The 24,971-nt window shown below is 41.5% G+C and overlaps 1 protein-coding gene across 1 annotated transcript in view; it reads left to right on the forward strand.

The window, feature by feature from the left end:
- Positions 1–24,971, forward strand: part of NKAIN1 (sodium/potassium transporting ATPase interacting 1) — a 116,273-nt gene continuing 91,302 nt past the window's right edge. The window contains exon 1 of the mRNA XM_074217873.1: positions 1–142. Coding sequence (XP_074073974.1) covers positions 89–142 — 54 coding nt within the window. The 5' untranslated portion in view covers positions 1–88. The remainder of the gene's footprint in view (positions 143–24,971) is intronic.

Genomic DNA, 24,971 nt, shown 5'->3' on the forward strand with positions numbered 1-24,971 from the left:
GCGCGCCCGGAGCCCGAGCCCCAGCCCGGGCGGCCCCAGCAGCAGCAGCCGAGGGGGCAGCGCCGCGGCCGCCGGTCCGGCTGGAGCCATGAGCAAGTGTAACGGGAGGTGCACGCTGGTGGGCTTCTGCTGCCTGCAGCTGGTGAGCAGGGGGCCCTCCCGGGACCGGACCGGGCGTGGGAGGGAGGGGCGGGCGGGCCCCGGGACCCCCGGACCGTGACGCGGCCGGGGAGCCGCCTGGGCCAGCTGGTGAGCGAGCTCCCCATCCCCGCCCAGCTTCTGGCCGGGTGTGTTGTATGCGTGTGTCTGTGTGTTCGTGTGTGCGTGTGTGTGTGTGTGTGTGTGCACGCGCCTCTGTGCGGGGCTCCCTGGGTCGCTTTCCCTCCCGAGTGACACAACCCCCCCCCCCCCCCCCCGGCCCTCCTTTGTGCGGATGCCTCTCTTGCAGGGCCACCCCGACGGAGCCGCTGGAAGGCAGAATCGACTTCCTGGGGATGGGGAGGGAAGCCGTGGAGTGGGAACCCCGCCCCCTGCTCACCCTGCCTGCAGGGCTAGGTGGACAATGGGGCAGCTGAGGAGGGAGGGTGAGGGCCTGGACCTTGGGAGCTGGGTTAGGCTTCGGGTGCCTTGACATTCTAGATCCCCACTCCTGCTTCTGGGCCCTGGGCTGTGGGACCCGGGAGTTGCTATCCAGCTTAAAGAAGGCCAGAGGGCGGGGGAGGTGATGGGAGTAGTTCCCCTCCCAGCCCCGCCAAGTGCGGGAATTTCCTTAAGCAGGTCCTTGTTTCTAAAGGTTCAAATTGGGGAAAGGGCTGCTCCAAGGTAAGTGGTTGCCCAGAACTTCAGATTGGGTGTGGGGGGGGGGCAGATAGTCGATTGTATTGACATGAAGGAGGGGAGCTTTCACAGTGTCCTAGGACGTGTAGGCAGTAGAGTGGGAGAGCTGGACCCTCAGTGTGTTGTCTGGCCTCCAAACTAGCACCTTAGGGGGCCCACCACCCTATGGATGAGTCAGTTTTGATGACAAAGGCTTACTAATTCCTATGTATTCCAACCCCCAGGAAGAGGAAGCCAGGAGGAAGGGGTGCATCTCAATAAAAGCCACATTAAAAAGACCACAGTTTAACCACTTAGAGCTTCAACTACTGGAAGCAGCAAGGTGTGTTAAGGTTCCAAATGTCATAGAGACAGAGACCTGTAGGAGATGGACGCTGAGGAAGCTCAGGATGGCCAACAGGGCTGCCCTGGTCCCTATCCACTTCTACCTTCAGAGCAAGAAGCTTGGGTTTGAGGAGGGAGTAGCAGTCATGTTTTAGTGGGTGGAAGGCTGACTAATGTGTCTCCTAGAAAGTGATGGTGGCAGTGGTGGGAGGAAAGCTGCCTGGGTCACTTTTTGCCTGCCTCAGTTTCCTCCCACCCTATTTAAGTCTCTGACGCAGGAAGATGCAGGCAGCAGCTGTGGGAGTCTGTGCTGAATTTCAGGAGGAAGGAGTGGAGGGAGGGTGATTTGGGGTAACCAAGAGGCAGCTGACATTAGGCAGTTTTAAGAATCACCCGAATTACCCAGGTAGTGGAAAGAACTCCTTCCCAACTTGAACTGAACACATCTCTACTCAAAACCTCTGACAAACCATTTAGCCTCCCTCTGCTTTGATTTCCTTGGGTTTAAAATGGGTATGTGTTGTGAGGAAGGAGATCTAAATGGGTGCTGTGGTCCCTTGCAAATGGGAAAGTTTCTTGGTTCTATAAAAAAATATTTGGTCTGTTTATTATAGAGCTCTCTGTGCCATTGTCTCCTATAGTACGGTTAAAAGTATTCTTAAATTCGCCAATATGATTTAATGTTAATTTATGATAGTTTCCTATTTGGTATTTGACCTTGGCAGATAATTAACTCCTTTTCATCCTGAGTCTCTAGAAATGCCCCTCCCTTACTTCTCTATCTTCACCAGAGCCTTAGTCCTATTGAGTCCAAGGAAAACCTGGTGAAGTTTGCCCCTTCGACTCCTACCCTTTCCCCCCTCCGGATGATTTGCAGAGCTACTTCTTCTCTCAAGGAAAGGCCAAACTTAATCAATCTTCAGGGCTTCACCTAGTCCCACCTCTTCCAGAAGCCTTCTGTGGTTATTCATCTCTGAGAAAAGCAAACAAAGGAAGAGCACAATGCCCACCTTCAAATATTTGAAGGCTCTCTCTTTAAAGAGGGAATTAGACTTTATTCTGTCTGGCTTCAGGGCAGGACTTGTACCAGTGGGAGAATTTAGAGGGAAGTACAGTCCAGTTTTTTGTGTGGGGAAGACCCGGATAATGAATGGAGCTGTCCAGTACTGGAATGGTTATCTTGAGAAAGGGGGGAAAGCAAACTTGTTGTTGCTCCTGGCTACTACAAGTTTTCCATCTGAACCTAGATGACTCTCTGTTGGAAGACATAAAGGAGTGGGAGGATAGACTAGGTGATCTGAGGTCCTTTCCAAGGGTGAGTCTCAGCTTCTCCCTTCTCTGAATTCCTAAGAGGCTGAACCACCCCATTCTCTTTAGTCCCTGATCCTATCCTGAATGACTTTGTTTCTTAGTTGATATTATTTCCTAGCTTGGGTTCCCCAGCTACAAAGTGAGGAGCTCTCGAAGGTAGGGACTCTTTGCCATTCTTTGTACCCATAGCTTACCACAGTGAGTAGCACGTATAAGTTGCTCCATAATGCTTGCTGATTGACTCTCTAACCTGTCATCTAACTATTTAGCTACTCTGATAACCATCTAGCAATGGCTTCGTGCCCAAGTAAGATAAGTACTAGACCGCGGATTTCACTGGTCTGGGGAACTCCCAGATGAGAACAAATCCTCTACTTGAGAAGGTCTTTACCTTCTCCACTTCATACATGTTCCCATTGTGTATTGTTTTCCCCTATTAGATCGGCAGCCTGAAGGCAGGGATTCTCTATCTTTTTCTTCTGTGCTTAGCTCAGTGCATAGCACATAGTAGGTGCCTAATAGAAGTTGATTCAATTGAATTGAGCATATAACTCTAGAGAGTGACCTAGAACACTGAGAATCATACATACAAAACCAGTATGTATCAGATGGGACTCAACTCACATCATTCTCTTTCTGAAACCAACTTTCTTACACTATTCTGCACTGTCGCATGAAAATAGGAAATTATACAAGGCATATATATGGATCGTGTCTTTATACCATACCAGAGCTGGAAGGTATCTTAGACCCAATCGAGCCCCAAATCCCTGTTTTGCATTTGAGGAAACTGAGACATAGGAATAAAAACAAGGGCACACACAGCTGGGTGCTGGCAATCAGTTGTGGTAGCTGGTTGATGACAGCTGCAAAATATTACCTGATCATGTGCTAGTAGAAATCACTAGGGATGATTTCTCTGATTTGTTGTATTCGGAGACCCCTATGGAATCCTTGCACATATTAGACACTTAATAAATGCTTGGTGATTTTGGATTGAAATGGCCTATTTGACATAGGTTTGACCATGTCACTCTCCTACTCTCAAGCCTTCAACAGCCCCTGGATGCTTCCAGTGTAAACCAGAGATTCTTCAGCCTGACATTTAAAGCTCCCACCTACCCTTATAGTCTCATTTTATAATTAACAATCTGGCTTCCACCTACTTTCCCAGCCTCATTCATTTCCCTCCTCACTCTGTCTCTGATCCAGTGAGACTTGCTTGCCAGCTGTTCCCTTACACAGCACTCTGCCTTTAATCCTCTCTTTCATTCTTAGCATAGGTGATTCCCCCGGTCTGGACTGGTACAGAGAATAGAGCAAGTATTTAGGGTCAGAGGTGAATGTGACCTTGGATGAGTCATTTAACTTCCTTGGGTCTCAGTTTCCTCCTCTGTCAAATAAGGAGTTTGGACAAAATTGCTTCTGAGATCCTTTGCAGTTTTTGGTTTAGAATTCGTTGCTCATTCTCCTGCTTCATCTCTGTCTCTGCTTCTTCATAACTCAGGTGTTGCCTCCTACATAATCTCTTCATATTTCCTCCAGTTCTCAGTCCTCTCTTCCTCTTAAAGTTTCTTAGTTTTGAATGTCTTAATTTGCATATGTCCCCTCATTCCAGTAAGATGTAGGCTCCTTGAGAACAAGGACTATTTCTGTTTGTCTTTTGTTTTCTAGTGCCTTACACCTAGTAGGCCTTTAACCTGGATCTTTTTTTGACTTGAACGGCCTGGACAAATTGAGAGAGATAGGCTCTGGGAAGCTAGCTCTCCTCATTTCCACTTGGCAAATTCCTTTTGGGGATATGTATTTGTGTGTTTATATAGGTTTTCTGTGGGTAGCATAGCTCGCTGTCTCTAGGTTTGATGATCTGAAACGATGGCCAAGTTGAATTATTGTGTTATTAACAGTAGTAATGTTGGCAAGCTTAGGGAACAGAGACAGGGTCTCTGAAATGCCTCGGCATGAATTCCAAAGGTATTGCCTCTGGATGCTGTCCATGGAGTGTCCCTATGGCTGTTTATTATGATGTATTTGACCAGAGGGGCTTGTATTGTTATAATGATTTCACACCAGACTCTTCTGGTGATGAAAATAAAATAAAACCCTGCATTGGTTCTGCATTGAGCTTTTCACTTTTCCCAAGGCATCTTGGTGTGCTAAGAAGACTGGTATGCCAATCAAGAGACCTGGGTTCTAGGGCCATATTAGATCATAGTCTTGAAAAAAATCTTTGGTTCTCAACTTTCTCACTTATGAAATGAAGGAGCCTGGAGAAGAAAAGACAATGGAGGAACAGGATAATTGTCTTTTAAGTATTTAAAGGGTTTTCTTGAGGAAAGGACACTGCCTGGCTCCAGAGGGCAGAACACTTAACATTGGAAAGAGGCAGCTTTCACATCCAGGTATGGGAAAAACCTTCCCATAAAACTTCCCACAGCCCAGGAGTGGAAAGAGCTGTCTTAGAAGGCAGTAAATTTTTGATCATTGGTAGGGAGGGTTTTGATGATATTTGTCCTTGATTTCTGAAGAAGACCACAGCATCAGGGAGGTGATGCTATGACAAGAACTGGAATTGGAGTGAGGGGGATGCTGTGCTACATCACTAGCCTCACATTCTCTTCCAGAGTATTTGGGTCCAGTGTTCAGATATGAATCAGGAAATGGGCCTGAATTCGAGGGCAATTAGGGTTAAGTGACTTGCCCAAAATCACATAGCTAGTCAAGTCTCCGAGGCTGGATTGGAACTCCCATCCTCCTGACTCCAAGACTGTATCTACTTCTCCCCTAGCTGTTCTAAGTCGGGGGAGGGATGTTAAGCACTGGTTAGATGGCTATTTGTTGGTGTCAGAGAAGACATTTTTTTTTTTTTTGGCTATAGGTAGCCTCCAAAGTCCCTTCAAATTCTGAGGTTCTATGATTATAAGTAGATCATTTCTATATTTCCAGTTTTGAATTGCTATGATCCAAACTCCATCTTTTTGATCCTTCATCTTGAGAAGAAGATGGGGCTGTGATTACTATCACATATTTTACAGTTGGAAAATCACAAAGCACAGAAACTGGGATGTGAACCCATTGTTAAATTTTTAGTGTAAGCTTTACATCTCAGAAACTAGCAAATCCACAAATCAGGGATTGATTTATTGTTTTATTGATTTGTAGACTTAGGATAGTGATGGAGAAAATGTTACTAATTCACATTAAGTTTGAGGGTATCTGGGTATATTGCCCTCCCCCCAGTTGATTGTTAACTATTTACCATCACCTACTGCCCAGAAGTGCACTAATGTCTAGAATAGCATCTCCTCAAACCCAGTCTGAGATCTTTTCTACATGTAGGTATGATGTTTGACTACCTTTTAAATTTTTGTTGTTGTCTTTTTTCTTCCTGATTCATTTCTCCCCAGCCTCTCTTGTTCTCAATGTCAAAACTCTTCCCTGTTAGAAAAACATTCAAACCAAGTCACTGGCTGAACTTCTGACTACATACACTACTTTCTACCTCCATAGTCCCCTACCTCTCTACTCAAAGGAGGAAGTTACATTTCATTAACAGTTTTCCAAAACTGAAATTATTCTATTATCTTTCTTCAGAATTCATCTGCCTTTTAGTTACCAAGCATTTGATGATCAGTGAAAGGAAATGGGAATGTGTGGTCAAATACTAGGGAAGAAGAAACAATTGACAGAGAAAGCAAACTGAGATCAGGGATTTCTTGGGAAGGGGGCAAGGGTAGAAACTCCTAAGGGCTGTACACATTTAGCATCCAGTCCTTCTCTTATTCCTGGACCCAAATCAGAGAATTCCATTTGGTCCCCTAGAACAGAACTAGGAGCAATAAATGAAAGTGGTACTTAAGAGACAAATTTAGGTTTGTTATCAGAAAAAATAATTCCCTCTTACTGGACCTGTCCAAAAACTGGGATGGGGGCAGCTAGGTGGCACAGAGGATAGAGCACTGACCCTGGAGTCAGGAGTACCTGAGTTCAAATCCGGCCTCAGACACTTAATAATTAACTAGCTGTGTGGTCTTGGGCAAGCCACTTAACCCCATTGCCTTGCAAAAGAACCTAAAAAAACAAAAACAAACAAAAAGTGCCACGGTCTGCCTCTGGAGGTAATGGTTGGAAGCAAAGATTGGGTTTAACTATATCAGGACTGTTGTAGAGAGAACATGGGTGGAACCAGATAGCCTCTTAGATTCATTCTAGTTCCCAAATTCCTTGATTCTGTGGTTGTCATAGGATAGCTCCGAAGCCTTGGTCTGCAGGGAGGAACATTAATTCTACTCATCAAAGAAAGTGGGCTCTGAAATTTTAGAAAGAGTCCCAGAAATCTCAGTGTATACCTTAGTATAGTTAAACAGCAAAAACAAAACACCTAAACCCCAGAGAAAAACAAAAACAAAAAACAACAGCCTGAGAGTTAAGAAACTTGGTTTAGAATTCCAGCTCTGATATTTACTGGTTCTTTGACCATGGGTGGTAAGTAACTTCTCTTTGTGCTTCTTTCCTCCTGCTTTTTAAGACACTTAGTTAAGACAAAACAAGGGGTCCTTCGTTCTGAATGCCTCTGAGAAACTTTTTAGGCTGTGGTACACAAAAGGTTAATGGTTACCCTTCACAGTTGATTGGAATCTCTTCATTCTCTGAGCATGGCTAGTGAAGAGTTTTCTGAATAAAGCAAAAAGTATAATAATATTAATGATAACTGACATTTATCTAGTGCTTGGAGACTTGCAAAGAGCATAATATACATTATCAGTGCAAAGAGATGCAATAAATTTTACATTTCTGCTAATTCAGATTTATGGGATAGTGTTGGGGAGGAGAGGAATTGATCTGGAGAAAAGTTCAAACTGTGGGGAAAAGATATTTTAAGATCTAGAAAAGCAACATATTTAAGAACAGTCTGATCTCCTCCTGATGCCTTTAAGGAGGTAACCCCAACTTCTCAGAGACTGAACTCTTGAAGTATAAACTCTGATAGATGCAACTAAGTGGAAAGGTTTTAGGTAAGGGGTCTGTTATTTAAGGAGTAGTTTAGTAAACTATTTTTTATTTGATGTGGTTTGGGGTTTTTTGAGTTCTTTTTTTGTTTCTCACTGGAAGAGCAATGGCCAATCATTCTTCTTTAAGCAGCATAGTAGCCCTCTTGCTCCAGGGAGCTCACCATATGGGTGCCAGACTTAGTTCAGACATTCTATTGGCTCTAACCCTACTTACTGCAAAGCAGGATTTTTGAACTCAAGCAATCCACTGGTCTATGTTTATTTTGTGTGTGTGTGTGTGTGTGTGTGTGTGTGTGCGCGACAATGGGTTTAAGTGAATTTTCCAAGATCATACAGCTAAATGTCTGAGACAAGATTTGAATTCAGGTCCTCCTGAGTCCAGGACTGATGCTCTATCTACTGCACCACCTATTTGTCTCCTAATCTACTGGTCTTAATTTCCCCTAGGAGCAAGGAACTACAGGCATTTTGCCATCTTTCCCTGGTCAACTCCTTAAATTGAAAGAGGTTCATTTCCCAGTTGGTTTCAGGGTAATAAATGTTTCAGACACACATATCTCATAACAAGTCATAGACTATGTGTTGGTTTGTATTGGTAGAAGAAGGAAACAAAGGATCCTTGGAAAAATTGAATCATATGGGAAGAACAGTCCTTTGCATTTGTATAAAACTCTTACCACTCTTTTGTGGTATCTCTTTCAGTGCCTACCTCAGCACAATTCATGGAGTAAGTATTTTAACAATTTTTTGTGTGTTTTTCTGGCAAATGAAGTCTTAATTGGGGATTTAGGAAGAGGGAAGGGGAAGTAAATTATAACTCCCTTGGAGATTTGGACCCTTTTGTAGCTGAACACCAATGTTTTTTTTCTTTTTGTTTTGATCTATGTTGTTTCACTTTAAGCAGTTTAAAGTTGAATTCATATATTTCCCCACATGCCTACCAAGAATATGACACAGAGAATGGGGGGCTCAAGCCAGTATTGAATTATATATGTAACATGGTGTAAGAGGGATGAACCTTTGCTTCTTGCCACAGTCCTGTTGGCAGGTAGGGTAGGATTATTGTCCCCATTTTACAGATTGGGAAATTAAGATTCAGAAGATCAGCAACTTGCTGGGATCTTGCAGCCAGTAATTTACAGAACAGGAAATAGTAATAATGATAAATTTATAACCATGTAACCCAAGGCTTTTTCCACTTTCTACTCTATTATGTTGCTTTAGTAGAAAGAATGTTGGGAATAAGGGAAGAAACCAAGAGGGGGAGGGAGAAAGTAGAAGGAAAACTCAGACTGCTTGCCTTCCTCCAGAGACTACCATCATTTGATTATAGGGCTGACCAAGCAAAATCTCAACCTAGCTCATAGTTCATGTGTGTGTGGGGGGGAGCCCCTTGGGGTTGAATGATTAATTTTTAAAATTGTAGACTTCACCATCAACAAACACAATTCAACCTAGAATAAGGAGTGTGAAAAAAAAATCTTACTTCAAGCCTTAGCATTTAACAAAGTCAAGCCAAAGGAACTTAAATTTTTTTCAAACCTGTTCACTCTCTCAGACTTGTTCTCAATCTATTTTCATATATATATATATATATATATATATATATATATATATATATTACAATATCTATTGCATTCGGTATTTATATATACTTATATTATATATTTATATATGCAGTCCACATAAAATCAGTTCTGATTTTGGTGATCTTATTTTGTCTTCACCCAGGTCCATTCCACAAGAATTTATTAACCTCCTATTGTATGTTAGTTTCTGGGTCTGTTGGTGGGTACATAAAAAGAGAACAAAAAACTCACTCCTGTCAACAAACATTTATTAAATGTTTATTATGTGCTGGGCACTATCCTAAGCAATTGGAGGACAAAGAGAGATTAAAATAATCCCTGCTCTCAAGGAGTTTACACACTAATGGGAAAGACAATGTATAAATAACTATATACAAAACAAGATATACAGAGCTAATGGAAGGTCATCTCAGGGAGGAAAGCACTAGCAGTTGGAGAACTTTGAGAGCTGGCATTGGAATTAAGATTCTGCCCTTAAGGAACCCCCATTTTCCTGGGGGGAAAGGAATATAACATAACATCATAATACAAAGAAAAGAGCACTGGTTCTGAGGTCAAAGAATCTGAGTTAAAATTCTGATACTGCCAATGACTGAACTGTGTGACCTTGGGAAAGTCCTTTATCACTTTCCTGGGTCTAATCCAGAAAATGAGAGGGTTAGACTTAGATGGTCTTTGAAATCCTTTTAGCTCCAGATCTATGATTCCATGACTTCCCTTTGATTTTAAGTATAAATCCACCTTAAATTGAGGGGAAAGAGAGACAGACAACTCTAATAATTAGAGAGAGAGGAGGAAAGACTTCTCATAGGAGCTGGTACCTATGAATCAAATATGGCAGAGGGGAAAGATGCTGAGTGTGAGGAATAGCAAAAAAACCCATTTGGCAGGAGAATACATGATGAAGGGAGTTCTGTACACTAAGCCTTTAGCTGGGGCCAGATTGTGAGAGGTTTCAAATGCCTCACAGAGCAAGAGGTTGGACAAAGTCTTTTGATTTTTAGGGTGTAAGCACCGCAAGGCACAGATCTTTCTCCGGCAGTCTTTGTCTTTTCATCTTCTCAAACATGTATTCATGCTTGTTGAATTGAATTGGATTTTATGAACACCCCATATGTATACATACCACAAACCCTTCAGGGCATCCTCCCATAAAGTCCATACTGCCTGTTACTGGCTTTGTCAGTTATCCCAGACATGGGGTAGGTCACCTTGGAATTTCCTTAAAGCCTAAGTTATGAATTCTTACCTTTTCTTGGTGGAATTTAGCCGAATAAAATGGGGCTCACCTCCTTATTTGGGTGTATGTGTCTTCACAAACCAATCTAAGGTGATAAATTGCTCTGTCTCCCTGGCTCCCAGTTTACTTGTTTGTGAAACAAGGAAATGGGACTGCCAGACACTAGGTTTCCTTCTTGCTTTTAATATTCCCTGCTCCAAAGACCCTTACAAGGTTCTAATTAATGAAATGTTTCCCATTCATCTTTACCCTATGCTGCCCCTACTCCACTTCCCAGTCTGAGAAGCTGAGCTCTGATGGGTTAGCACAATGATGCCTCAACTTGTCCCCAGCCAGGCCATCTCCATACTGTAGGCCATTCTCCTTTCTCTACACGCCCATCTTTCTGGCTCCTTTTTTTTTTTAGGGTTTTTTTTTTTTGCAAGGCAATGGGGTTAAGTGGCTTGCCCAAGGCCACACAGCTAGGTAATTATTAAGTGTCTGAGACCAGATTTGAACCCAGGTACTCCTGACTCCAAGGCCGGTGCTTTATCCACTGCGCTACCTAGCCACCCCTGGCTCCCTTTTTTGCCTTCTTCCATTAAAATGTAAATACTTCTTATTTGCCTGCTTGTATTTATTGTGTCAGAGTATGGTTGAAAAAGTAAAACAAAAGAAAAAATGAAATCCTGAGAAGGAGAGTCAACAGCAAGGAATCCTTGGCCTTGACTCTGCTTTTGATCTTACTCTGTAAATTTACTGCTCTGTGTAAAGTGGGAGGAAAGCTTGGGCTAGAGGAGATATCTATGGAAAGTTTGGCCCCATCCCTCTCCAACCCACCCTTCCTCTGAAGATTAGTAGTAATGAATTCATACAGCATTTATTAAGCTCCTACTGTATGCCAGATCCTGGAATTAGGAAGGTAAAAGAAACTTCTTGCTCTTAAGCACTCACAGTCTAATGGGGGATAGACAACTTAAAAAATACCTGTATACCAACAAGATATAGACTGATAAATTAAAGATCATGGGGGAGGGGGGAGTCCTAATGTTAAGGAAGCAGGGAAAAACCTTCCTGTAGAAGATGAGATTTTATTTGACATTGGAAGAAAATTACAGAAGCCAGGAAAGTGCTAAGGAGCATGGAGTAGATAAAGTACTGGACTTGTAGTGTGACCCTGTTTGCCTCACTTTCCTCATCTGTAAGATGACCTGGAGAAAGAATTGGCAAACTTCTCTGGCATCTTAACCAAGAAAACTCCAAAATGGGTTCATGGAGAGCAGGACACATCTGAAATGACTCAACAACAACAAGGGAAGCCAGGAAGCAGAAGTGAGAGCATTCCAGGACTGGGGGAACAGCTTGTATTTTGAACTGTATTGGCAGTAGAAACACTTGAAAGGTGATACTTAAAACAGTTTGAGACCACTGAGCTATATAATCTCTTAGGTCTCTAAGACAAGACCTCATGATTCTAAATCTCAGACTGGAGCAGAGTTGATTGGGAAGGTTCCTTGGAGGAAGTGATAGATGTGCATTCATGGGGAAAAGCTATGGAAGTTGGAGTTAAACCATCCATGTGTGGAGATGGCAACCATGGGTGTAATTGTAACTAAGTCATACTATCTGTTGTTATAGAAAATTGAAATCAATCTGGATAGCTACATGAGAGGGAGGGAATTGAGGGACTAGAATGTCAGAAGACTAGATTGAAGAGTTGAGATTTAATCACTTTAGGTCAAGGGGATTTGTGGTATTATTGTGTGGCAGACAGTGGAGAGCCCACAAGTTTCTAAGCAGGGAAGGGTGATGATGGAAGATTGCCACTGGGTACGGATGGATCTGATGGGGGCTCATATTAGAATACTTAGGTGATAGTTATCTCAGTGGTCATTCATCCCATCCATCATATTCCTTGAGGACATGACCACATCTTATCTCAAGTTATTTCAACTCCTGGCCCAAAGTTTTGTCATACTAGTGCCAGTCATTTAATGAATATTGATTGTGTTGCTTTGCATTTTGGTAAGATCACCAGAGCCTACTGTAGAATAGAGGGAGGATGGGGAATATCAGGGTTTGAGGGACAGATATAGTAAATCTACTGGCTCCCTTCCATGGAAATTAATCTTCCATTTGTCTTGTCTCTACCTCGTGTATATACAATTGTTTGTATGTTAGACTGTAAGCTCCTTGAGAGTAGGACTGTGTTTTCATTTCATTTTGCATCCCTGGAACTTAGTCTAGTGTCTGGTATATAGTAGGTACTTAATAAGTGCTTTTCTTGTCATTGTTATTGTGGAAGCTGGAGTCAGCAGGACTTGGATTTGAATCCTGCCCCTAGACCTTAGGCAAATCACTTCCACACTCTTGATTATTTCCTTCCTTTTCTGTTAAAAGAGACTATTAAAACCCAGAGTATTTACCTCACTGGATTGGTTTGAATGAGATTACATATACATTTTACAGTATTTAAAGGCTCATATAAATGTTGGTTAGTAGTGTGTGGGAATCTTATGTCAGCACATCGCTAAGGGGAGAAGGGAGCTCCAGATAATGGTGAGAGGGAATAGATACCACAGGTCTAGCAGGGATGACAGATGGAAAAATTGAGAAGGTGAACAGGTTTTAAGGAGAAAGGAATGTGTTTCTCTCTCAAGGGAAAGCCTGTGACTTGGACCTCAGTAGTAGCAGGGGTGGGGAGACAGAGACAGAGAGAGAGAGAGAGAGAGAGAGAGAGAGAGAGAGAGAGAGAGAGACTGAGACTCCTCACACTCAATTTGGATCAATGTATACCATGGAAACAATGTAAAGACTGGTAAATTGCCTTCTGTGGGGGTGGAGGGAGGGAAGTAAGATTAGGGAAAAACTTGTAAAATTCAAAATAAATAAAATCTTTAATCAAAGAGAGAGAGGGAGGGAGAAGGAGGGGGGCAGTTAAGTAGCACAGTGGATAGAGCATCAGCCTGGAGTCAGGAGGACCTGAGTTCAAATCCAGCTTCAGATCCATTAATAATTATCTAACTGTGACCTTGGACAAATTCCTTAACCTCATTTCCTTGTGAGAGAGAGAGAGAGAGAGAGAGAGAAACTGAGATACAAGAGAGTGTGTGCACTTGAAGATGTCAATCAGTGAATAAGCAGATATATCCTGAATGTCCTACCTTGTAGAAGGAGACCTTCAGGATTGTTTCTTTTTTTCCCTCTTTTTTTTTTTTGCAAGGCAATGGGGTTAAGGGGCTTGCCCAAGGAACACAGCTAGTTAATTATTGAGTATCCGAGGTTGGATTTGAACTCAGGTCCTCCTGATTTCAGGGTCAGTGCTCTATCTACTTCTCCACCTAGCTACTCCAGGAATGTTTCTTGAAAGGAGTTTACAGCCTTTTTGATGAGGCTAGACAGCATATGAAAGAGGAAAGGAAAACAAGATAAGACTTTGTAGCCTTGAAGCCAAGCCAGAGGTATGTTTTCACACAGCTGGGCTTCTGTAGATTTTGGCAAGCTTTCTAAGGAGACTCAAGCCTAGTTAGTTATATACACTCTGAATAAGCTCCAATTGGGTTGAATTAGATGGTTTCTGACTTGAACATCCTATTGTTTTATAGGAACAATGTGGTGAAGGGGAAACAGTACTGGGACTTGGAGTTCAGAGGATCTGGGTTCAAATTTTACTTCAAACACTAGGTGACCTTGGGAAAAGTACATAACTTTTTGAACCTCTATTTTTGAAGTGCTATGTAACATTTGTCATTATCATTATCATTATTATTATTATTATTATTATTATTATTATTATTATTATTATTTCCTTAACTGTTAATAATAATCAGAGGTGACATGTTGAGCAAAGAGTTGGCTTAGTAATGAAGCCAACCTGGGATTTAAGTCTTACTACTGAGGTCCCCTAATTGGGTGGGCAAATCTCTCCATGCCCCCAAGACAATTCTCTAAGTGGCAGAGAGGGCTCAGTTTACATTAAAGGAAAATAACAATGGCTAACTTTCACAGAACAGTTCCTGGGGGGTAGTGGCAGATGAAATGTTAGGCCTGGTATCAGAAAGCTCATCTTTGCAGGTTCAAATCTGGCCTAAGACAATTCCTAGTTGGATCACCCTGGGCATATCATTTAACTCTGTCTGCCCCAGTTTCCTCCTCTGTAAAGTGAGCTGAAGAAGGAGATGGCAAACCACTTCAATTTCTTTGGGGTCAAATGGGATCATGAAGAGTTGGACACTACTAAACAACAGCAACAAATGTTGTATTAAGCACTTAAATATTTTTTCATTTGATCCTCGCCAGGTAGGTACTGTTATTAATTCTCATTTTACAGATAAGGAAACTGAGGCAGATTTTAAGTGACTTGCCGAGGGTCACACAGTTTAGGTTAGGTTGCTGTCCTTCATGTTCAAAAGAGGATCAAAATGAAATCACTTTTCCAGGGTTACACAACTAAGGAAGTGTCTGAGGCCACAACTGAACTCAGGTCTAATTGACTCCAGTCTCAGACTTTCCCTACTGTACTACCTAGTTTGCTCCCCAGGAATTCCCTACACTAATGAAATCATAAGTCTAGTTGGTTTTTTTTAATGGAGATAAGCCTATAACACCCATAGGATGACCTATATCCCAAGGTATCTCTCCTCTTCTGTTTCTCTTCTCTCTCCATCCTCCTCTTTTCTCTTTCCCTCCTTTCTTTCTCCCTTTCTGCCCCCTTGCTTCTCTTCTTTCTCTCCTCTTTTCCCTATCATTCTCAACTCTCTTCTCCCTCTCTCTTCTTTTCTTGTTCCCTCTCTCTCTCCCATTTCTCTCCTTTGTTTTTTCCCTCCCCAGTTTCCTCTCCCTTCCCCCATGGTCCCTCAGCTTTCCTCCTGAGGAAGACCCAGGACCTTCTGAGGTCCCATCATAGAGAGAAGACTTGCCTTTGGAGGTGGAAGGATAGGTATCTGTATCCATAAACCCATCGTCTAATTACAGAGTTTTCCTCTCAACTTGCTCAGCTTTAAGTCCAACAGATCAGGTTTTTTAGGAATCTCCCCTTCATCCTGAGGACTGGGTTCCTACATGATGACATATCTATGAAGTGACATGTTGCTCATCCTTCACAGCACAACGGGACCAGCTGTGTGTTGTGCCAGCTCACACTTTAAGACTTGTTCAGTGGAACCCCAGAGAGAACTAGGAGTGATGTGGGGAAGAGGTAGGGACAGAGCTCAACTCAGTGTAAGGAGAGTCAGTATTTGGAGCAATCCAGGCTTGTGATGGATGGGAGCAGAGAAGAACAGTAGGTATGCATAAATATAGTTTATATATTTATATTTATATAACAAACTAACAAAAGATAACTTAAACATTTTGAAAAGAAAAAAATGGACTTAGGGCCTCTTGGCTGAAGGCCTCTAAAGGGGGAGACTCAATCCCACTTTTAGGAGCTTTGTAAAAGGCCTGACTATTCAGGTTCAGGCTGTTATCCCTTCTCTCTTGGATTATTGCAGTCCCCTTCTAAGTGGGCTCTCTGCCTCAAGTCTAGCTCCATTACAATCCATTTTCTTTTCTTCTTTTTTTTAAGGTTTTTTTGGTAAGGCAAACGGGGTTAAGTGGCTTGCCCAAGGCCACACAGCTAGGTAATTATTAAGTGTCTGAGACCAGATTTGAACCCAGGTACTCCTGACTCCAGGGCCGGTGCTTTATCCACTAAGCCACCTAGCTGCCCCGCAATCCATTTTCTTAAGGCACAAATCTTGACAGTCACTCATCTGCTCCACAAATTCCATTACCTCCCTATTTATGACCTTTAGGATGAAATCTAAACTCTGCACATAAAGCCTTCCTACCTAACCCTAACCTACTTTCTTCACCTTATTACACATTGTTCAATCATGTCTGACTCTTCACAACCCCATTTGGAGTTTTCTTGGCAGAAAGAACACTACTGTTTCCTTCTCCATCTCATTTTACAGATGAGAAGCTGTGACAAACAGAGTTATATGCCTTGCCCAGAGTCACCTAGCTAGTATCTGAAACCAGATTTGAACTCACATCTTTCTAACTCCAAGCCTAGTGCTCTAGCTATTGAGCCACCTAACTACCCCAAAATATATTACACATTGCTTCCCTTTATTCATTTTATGACCCAGTCCATCTAATGTTCGAGTTGTTTCTCATAAATGGAAGTCTATTTGCTGTCATAGCTGACTTTCTTTGTTCAGGCCGTTCAGAAGGTACTCCCTCCTCCCTTTACTTCTTAGATTTATTATTTTCTTTCATGACTCAGCTCAAATGCCTACTTTTATGTCACTGGCTTTCAGCATTTTTGTTCTGCAAACTCCTTTACACAAAAAGCAGTGTGTTGAGAAGCCCCTGGAGTAATTTAATGTACTACTGATAATATTCTGTAATTATTTACTGCTTATGATGCCATTAAATAATTTTTAGCAAACCTCTTGGACCATTGTGGTGAACCACCAAATGGGAATGACTGTTCTCCATGAAGCATTTCCTGACTCCCCCCCCCCCCCCAGATGCCAGGATCCTTCCCAGCAAAACCACCTATTGTGTATTTTGTATATATCTCTGTGTGTGCATGTTGTCTCTCCAAGAGAATGTAAAGTCATCCATAGCATGGATTATTTCATTTATAGCTTCATATTTCCCAGTGTTTGACATACAGTAGGCTCTTAATAAATGCATATTGATTCATTTGAATTAGACTAGATGATCTACTCTCCAAGTTTCCTTACAATTCTTAAGGTTCTGTGGATGTAATAGATAAACCCCTCTGATCACTTGTCCTGTGACTCCTTCATCCATTAATTATTCAGCATTTACTGAACACCTGCTGTATGCAGGACCTTGTTTTGAACATGTAATACATGGGAGGAGACATGGTTCCTCTCAGAAAGTTATAATCTATTTTTGAGAGATCATCATGGAAGAAAATTTGATTTTTATTATTCATTGTCCCTTCCAGAAGAACTTTTACTAGATGAGTTAGCAAGGCATTATAATAGATAGAGTTGGAAAAGCCTCAAATCCTCCCTCAAATTCCTACTAGCTGTGTGACACTGGATAAAATCACCTAACTTCTGTCTACCTGAGCCTCCTCATCTGTAAAATGAGAATAATAATCACCCCTACCTGACAATTGTAAACATTAAAAGAAGTAATAATAAATGTAGAGTGCTTTGCAGACTTTAAGCATTATAAACATGGGCAACTATTATCAATACATTTCTTCTTTAATTTGGTGTCAGGAAGAAGATGAGAATTTGTTTGTTTCTATATTAAAAAATTAGGCAGTTAGAATTAACCCAACTCTTCAACCTAACATTGCCTGTGTGACTTTGGGCAAGTCACCTAAATTTTTTCAACTACAGTTTCCTTCTCTGGAAAATCAGGGGGTTGTATTACATAACAGTGAACTCCACTTCAGTGTTAGACTTATGATCCTATCCTTCCTGTGTGACCCCTGGGCAGATCACTCCTTTGGGCCTCAGTTTCCCTATCTATAAAATGAGGGAACTGGAAATCCTACTTTGATGCCTCATCAAAGAGTATTCTCAAAAACAGTGCCAGTGGCCTGAACCAATATTACCTAATAGGAAAGGCTTTGAGTGGAGTCTGGAGACCATCTAGCCTCTGAGAACAAGTCTTAGGGGAAAGGCGCCGTTCTAGCAGGGTGACCGTTAAATGAAAGGGTTTTGTTGTGTACATACACACACACACACACACACACACACACACACCCCTGTATCCACCCCCCACTAAACTTTATTTTTAGTTTCATTGATAAATACCAGTATTCAAATATGTGAACAGGAGCATAAGGAAAGAAAATGAGAAAAGCAAGTGTACAAGTCGAACCAACCAACCAACTCAAAATGACAAGAGATTGTAAACGATTCTACATGTGTCTGTAACATCTTCCATTTACTAATCATTAGCTCCACCTTAGAAGAGGCAGAATCATAGTAAAGACCTCCTTTGGTATGTTGTTTTGTGAACATTAAGTACAAGGTTTGTGTATGGTCTGTTTGTTTTCATCCCTCTACATCACATTCTCCAGGTCTTCCTATATTTACCCGAATTCTTCTCTATCAGCGTGGTTCATGGCACAATAATATATACTATTGCATCCATAATTTAAGGATTCATTCAACCATTTTCTAGTTGGTGGTCACTTCATTTGTTTTGGGGATTTTGTTATTTCAAATGGTACTAAGAGGTATTGGTTTTTTCCAGTCAATAACTTCCTTGGGGATAAAGTCCCAGTTGCCAACAACCGAGTCCAAGGGTGTTTGCAATTTGGTGACTCCATATTATTCTCCTAAGAGATTGGAACAACTCATGACTCCATCAACAGTAAATGTTCCTGAATCTGGTCTATAATGGCTAAGAACAAATCTAATTTCTCCTTCCCTTTACATACTTAAAGGGAATATGCTGCACCCACCACCATTCTCTTCTCCAGGCTAAACATCCCAGTTCCTTTGATGGATCCTCACATGACCCAGACCCTTTACCAGCGTGGTTACCCACTGAATCCTCTAACTTCTCTACGTTTCTCTAATATTATGACACTTGGAATTGGGCACAATATTTATTCCAGATGTTTCATCCTATACATTACAACTAAAATAATCTTTCCAACTCACAGATCTAATCATGTCACTCTCCTATCCAAAATTATCACTGGTTTCCTCTTTCCTATAGGACAAGATCCAAATTCCTCAGTCTAGTGTTTCAGGCCTTCCTCATCCTGCCTTCTTTCAAGTTATTTTTTTTAGGTTTTTTTTTTTTCCCAAGGCAATGGGGTTAAGTGGCTTGCCCAAGGCCACACAGCTAGGTAATTATTAAATGTCTGAGGCCAGATTTGAACTCAGGTACTCCTGACTCCAGGACTGGTGCTCTATCCATTGTGCCACCTAGCTGCCCCAAGTTACTTTTTAATCCAATGTTATACTATTCTCCAGCACAAACTCCATTTTCTCCAAGCAATTGCTTGTAACTGGAGTTCACCCTGATTCATCTTAGCATTGCAGAAGTCTTGGCTTCTTTCAAGGTTTAGCTCAAAAGGTACATCTTTCCTTAAGCTTTCCTTCACCACCTCCCAGTTCTTAGTCCTCTACCTTCTAATTTTCCTTATATGGTATTACATGAGAAGCAGTGCAGTTTAGCAAATGAAGACTCTTGGAGTTAGGAGTACCTGGGTTCAAGTCTTACCTCTGACACATTCTGTCTGTGTGACCCAAGATAATTCACCTAACTTCCTAGCATCCTGGGTTATTCTCTCAGGTTGTAAATTGCAGGGCAGATGCCAGTCTATGTTGGTAGAGGGAATATCCTCTTTGAAAATTGTCTGGATCAATGAAATCTCAAGTCTGGTTTGGGGGGGGGGTGTTAATTCTCTGGGTCACTTCTGGAAAATAAAGAAGATAATTATCAAACTATTTCCCTCACAGAGTTACAGGGAGGAAAATGCTCTAGAATCCCTAAAAAGCTTTTCAGAAATTTCAGTTATTCTCATTATTACCAACACTTTTCCCATCACCTAGAAATGGAAACTGACACCAATTCTATAGTAGTGATATAATAAGTTTGGATAACACCTGATGACCAAGCAGCACTGATGTTTTTATAGTCCTAAAAGAGAGGAAAAAGAAAAGATGCTCTCTTCCCTCCTAGAAACCCAATACCTATAAATACATATCCCTCCTATCTATACAGATAGAACCTTACTTGCAGTTTCCTATAAAAATGAAATTTCCAAATTTGGAAATTAAAAAGAAAACTTTTTTACAGTAAGCTATAAACCCCTTGATGGCAAGCATTCTTTTGTTTTTGCCTTTTATCCAGAGCTCCTAGCACAGTGTTCAGAAAAGCTTGTTGTATATTGTCAACTCTGAACATCTCCTGGATCATTCTACTAAAGAAAAAGCAACTGAGTTCTTGGCTTACTCTGATGATCATTCTGTTCAGGTTGAGGAGGGAAACAACTCTTCTGGACCTGTTTCTGATCACACAGGGGTTAGGGACTCATGTCAACATAGAAACATTGGGAAGATTAGCTAAGTTCACCATGTGTGTTGAGGAGCAATGAAAAGCCTAGAGCTTGAGAAGAAATATGAAAGCGTGGTCTGCCATTTTGGTTCAAATGTGAGGAAGGATAAAATTTATAAAGAGCTAATGTGGACAGTAAGGATAACCGGTTTTGGCTATGTTGGGAGCAAGATGAAGATCTTAAAAGTGAATATACCCAGATGAAGAACCCCCTGATCTAGAAATAGACTTGGGCAGGGGTCAAATTGGAGGTTGTAGCAGTCCCTGAGTTTGGATTTAAAGAATGATTACCTTCCCATCTTTTTGTAAAAATTTTATTTATTTAAGGCAATGGGTAAAGTGACTTGCCCAAGGTCACACAGTGAGGCAATTGTTAAGTGTTTGAGGCCAAATTTGAACTCAGGTCTTCCTGACTCCAGGGCCAGTGCTCTATCCATTGTGCCTCCTAGCTGGCCCCTCTCATCTTGAAGTTTTCTGAATTATAGTTCCTGGAGAGCCAAATAGGAAGGAAGGAAGAAAGGATTTATAAAACGCTGATTCTGAGCACTTTACAAATGTTATCTCATTTGATTCTTATAACAACCCTTGGGAAAATATCCCCATTTTACAGTTGGAGGAAACTGAGGCAAACAAAGGTGAAGTGACTTGGCCAAGGTCACAGTTTAGCAAGTGCCCGATTCTGGATTTGAACTCAGGACTTCCTCTCTCAGTGACCTATATACTCTGTGTCACCTGACTATCTCCATCTTCTGAGAATAAGAAATATCGAATTTTGGAAAAACAAAGTTTAATGGGGAAATTGAAATCCAAGATAAGCAAGGCAATATCCTTCCTGTCCTTAATGAGTTCAGATCATCAAATTCTGATGGATTATATCTGAATATGTAATCTGAATCAAAATGACTTCTGGGTGGTACTGCTGAACCCTGGGTGATGATCTCTGAGAAATCCTGGCAAATGATAGCAATGCTGAAGAACTGGAAATGGGGTGGGTGTACTGTCCCAGTTTTCAGAAAGGGAAGGAAGGTAGATGCTTTAAATTGTCGGTCAGCGAGTTATAGTTCAATTCCTGGCAAAATTCTTGAACACATTTTAAAGGCATAGTATTATGATCACTTTGAAAGGGAGAGGTTGATCACTCCAGAGCCCCATGAACTCATTGTGAACAAGTCCTAGCAAAGGAACCTCATTTCTTCTTTTGTGACAGAGGAAGACCAAGAGATTCCATCTATCTGGTTTTCAGGAGGGCATATGACATATTCTCTCAGTCATAGTAATAACTCACATGTATTTTAAAACTCAAAAGTCCTTTCACCCCAACCTTTGGAGTTAAGAATGTATTATTATGCTTATTTTACAGGCAAGGAGACTACAGGCCCAGGGGTTTAAATAACTTTTATAGCTAGTTATTGTCATGGTTGGAATTTAATCCCTCTTAAGACCAGCAGTACTCTTTCCAACCACACTATAGGCTCTCCAGTTAGGGATATTAAGAATGATTAATTATCTTGAAAAGCAGCTAGGTGGTACAACAGATAGGTTGCTGATTCCGATGTCAGGAAGAAGTGAGTTCAAATTCGACCTCAAACACTTACTGAGTTTACTGTGTGATCCTGGAGAAGTCACTATTTGCCACAGTTTCCTTATTTTTATTTTTCATGATTTTATGAGCTGTAGAAGGAAATGGCAAACTACTCTTTGCCAAGGAAACTCCAAATAGGGATACAACTCATCAACTCAACTGCAACAACTTGCAAAACAAATATTGGGTTTGATCTTGACCACCGAGGGCTGATGAGAAGGGACAGGGCTGGGAGGGCTTCTGGTCCCTTTCCGCACTAAAGTGTTGCTCCTAGGAAACTAAAAATGGATGAATTTTAGCTCTTTGGGAAAAAAAAATGTTCTCCCCAAGTAGGGCTATCTCAACATGGAATACACCCAAGAAGCCAAGAGTTTCCCATTACTGGGGAATCTTGAGTGACCTTTTGTCACAGATGCCTCTGTAGCTAACCCACTTAGGCACAGTTTGGCCCGAATTCCTGGTGGTCCCTCCCAACACTGCCATCTTGTATTTCTGTACTCTGAATTATTGAACAGTACAACATAACCTAATACTATCTTCTTTTTGCTGTCAAAAACTCCCAATCGTTTACTACAGCTGAGCACTAAGTCTCTCTCATCACAGGCACCTGTTATTGTCTATTTGTCTGCTTCTTGTAACCGTTCTTTGTTCTTTTTTTTTTTTAAATCCTCTTTCATACTGTGTTTAATTGAGTAGAGTTGAGAGGGAAAGAGTCCAGAGATTTAATTCAAGCTGTAGAGTAGATGCTTAGTAAATGTGCCAGTAACCGTGTTAGATGCTGAGGATGCAAATTGCTTCTTGGAAAAGGGTAGAACATTAATAAATTAAAAATAAATTTGAAAAAATTCTAGTTAGGGAACTACTACATAGATACTGAGAAAGTTCACATATCCTGCCAAGACAGTCTGTTACAGAATGAGGCTGTCACTTGTCCTTTGTTCTTAAAGGGTACCATGACAGGGAGGTGATGCTATGACATGCAAATGAATTGGATTTAAGAGAGCAATCACCAGCTCGGCTTCCTCCCTCAGAACCATCTGGGTCCAGTGGCTAGAGATGAATCAAGGGGATTAGAGATGACCCTCTACTGAATGAGGAATCCATGTGATAGAGAGCCCCTGGATTTTGGAAGTAAACTGATCTAATTTCCTATTATGGGCAAGTCACTTGTTCTCTATAGACCTCAGTTGTCTTGGCTGCAAAATAAATAGATTTTACTAGTTAGTCTCTAAGGTATCTTTAATTGATTTCGTGTTTAAAAAATGATAGCATCTCTTTCCAATAACTCCTTCCTCTCTCTCTATGTAATCCTTTTGTAACAAAGAGGAACAATCAACCAACATTATAAAGCATCTACTATGTGCTAAGCCCTAGGGATATAGATCAAAAAATAAAACATGCTCTTAATTTCTAGAAACTTTGACATTCTGTGGGAAGGAGGATGTAATCTGTAACGTAAACAAGAAACTGAGGTTTCAAGTAGAAGCTGTTCCATCCTGGATGAACAGGGATTCCCTGAGGCAAAAGTGAGGAAGGGAGGCTAGTTCAGACCTGGGACTGACTAGTGCAAAGCTCTAGAGGTGTTCAATTCAGACTTTTGGGATCTTGGACAGGAAGGAAGGCCAGTGAGGCCAGATTACAGAGTGCTGAGAGGGGGAGCATTGTTCAAAGAGCCTGGAATGAAAAGGCCCTCCAGCTTGTAAAATACTTTAAAAGCCAGTTTATATCTGATTCTGGAGGCAACTGGGAGCTCCTGGAGTTTGCTGAGTATGGGAATGAGCGAGGAAATGGGGCAATGGGGAGCCCCTGGAGTTTACTGAGTGTGAGAGAGCCTAAGAAAAATCATATTGGCAGCAGGCTGGATGGAGTGAGGAGAGACCTGAGGCTTGGAACCCCAATTAGGAAACCTTTGGAATAGTCTGAAAGAAGATGAGGGTGTGAACTAAGGTAGAGGCTGAATGAGGAGGGAAAAGGGAACATATGTGAGACCGACTGGGTGGTAGCCATGTCATTCCATAGTTTACTATCCTTCTTTCCAGAAGAGGAACATTTGTTTTGACATTGAGAGGCAGCATGGTATATGATGAAAATAACACTGGATTTGGAATCAAATATGGAATTTTTTGTTGTTCAAATTTGATGGTTTCTAATTCAGAGATGCTGGCTCAAAAAAAAATGCAACCTAGGTTCAAACTCTGTTACTTGTTTCCCATGTGATTTTGGACAAGTCACTTAACTTCATATGTAAAATGATAAAGATGAAAAAACCAATATCTCCCAAGGTTTCCCCTTCTGCACTATGGATTATGAAAGGGTTATAAAATCAAGACATGATGGGGAGATGGGGGAAGGAAAGAGGGAATATGGTTAGGATCATGCTATCCTTTCCTTGATGTGGTTTCCTGATGTTCCTGGCAGGATTGATGTGACTTCCTGGTCACCCTGGATGACCATAAAAAGTTCTACTGACTTAGTGGGTGTCAGTCAGACAGTTAACTAACATTTATCCAGCTCCTACTATGTGGCAGGCTTGTGCTAAAATCTGGGGATACAAAGACAGACAAAAGACAAAAAACAAACAAGCTTCGGCTCCCCAGGAGTTCAGGTGATGTTCATTAACTCCCTGGATCTCTGATGCATCACCACACTCTTGCCTTGCTGACTAGGCACATTTCCATTAGTCTCTAAAAGATAAATGCCAATGCTTCCTTGTCTCCTACCCTCACCATGTTGGGATAAATAGACCTTCTTTTGGTAATTATTTAATGACTTATAAGTGGTTCATTTCACCCCAAGATAAAACTTGAACTGACTGGGTGACCACCACTGACGGGATTGAATTGGATGATTTCTAAATTCCCCTTGTTAGTCCTTGCAGGAGAGATGGGTTATTGGCATGAATTTGCACTCTGATGTCCTTCAGAATTTAATTTCCTTAAGGATATTGGGTTTGGGTTCCATTTCCAAATCAATGATCCCCAGAACCTTCATCCCTCTTTTTTCTCCTACTGTCTCCTTTCAGCCTCTTCTTTTCCCTGGTT

The sequence above is a fragment of the Macrotis lagotis genome, chromosome 1 (assembly GCF_037893015.1).
Source record: "Macrotis lagotis isolate mMagLag1 chromosome 1, bilby.v1.9.chrom.fasta, whole genome shotgun sequence".
NCBI classification, from domain to species: Eukaryota; Metazoa; Chordata; class Mammalia; order Peramelemorphia; family Peramelidae; genus Macrotis; species Macrotis lagotis.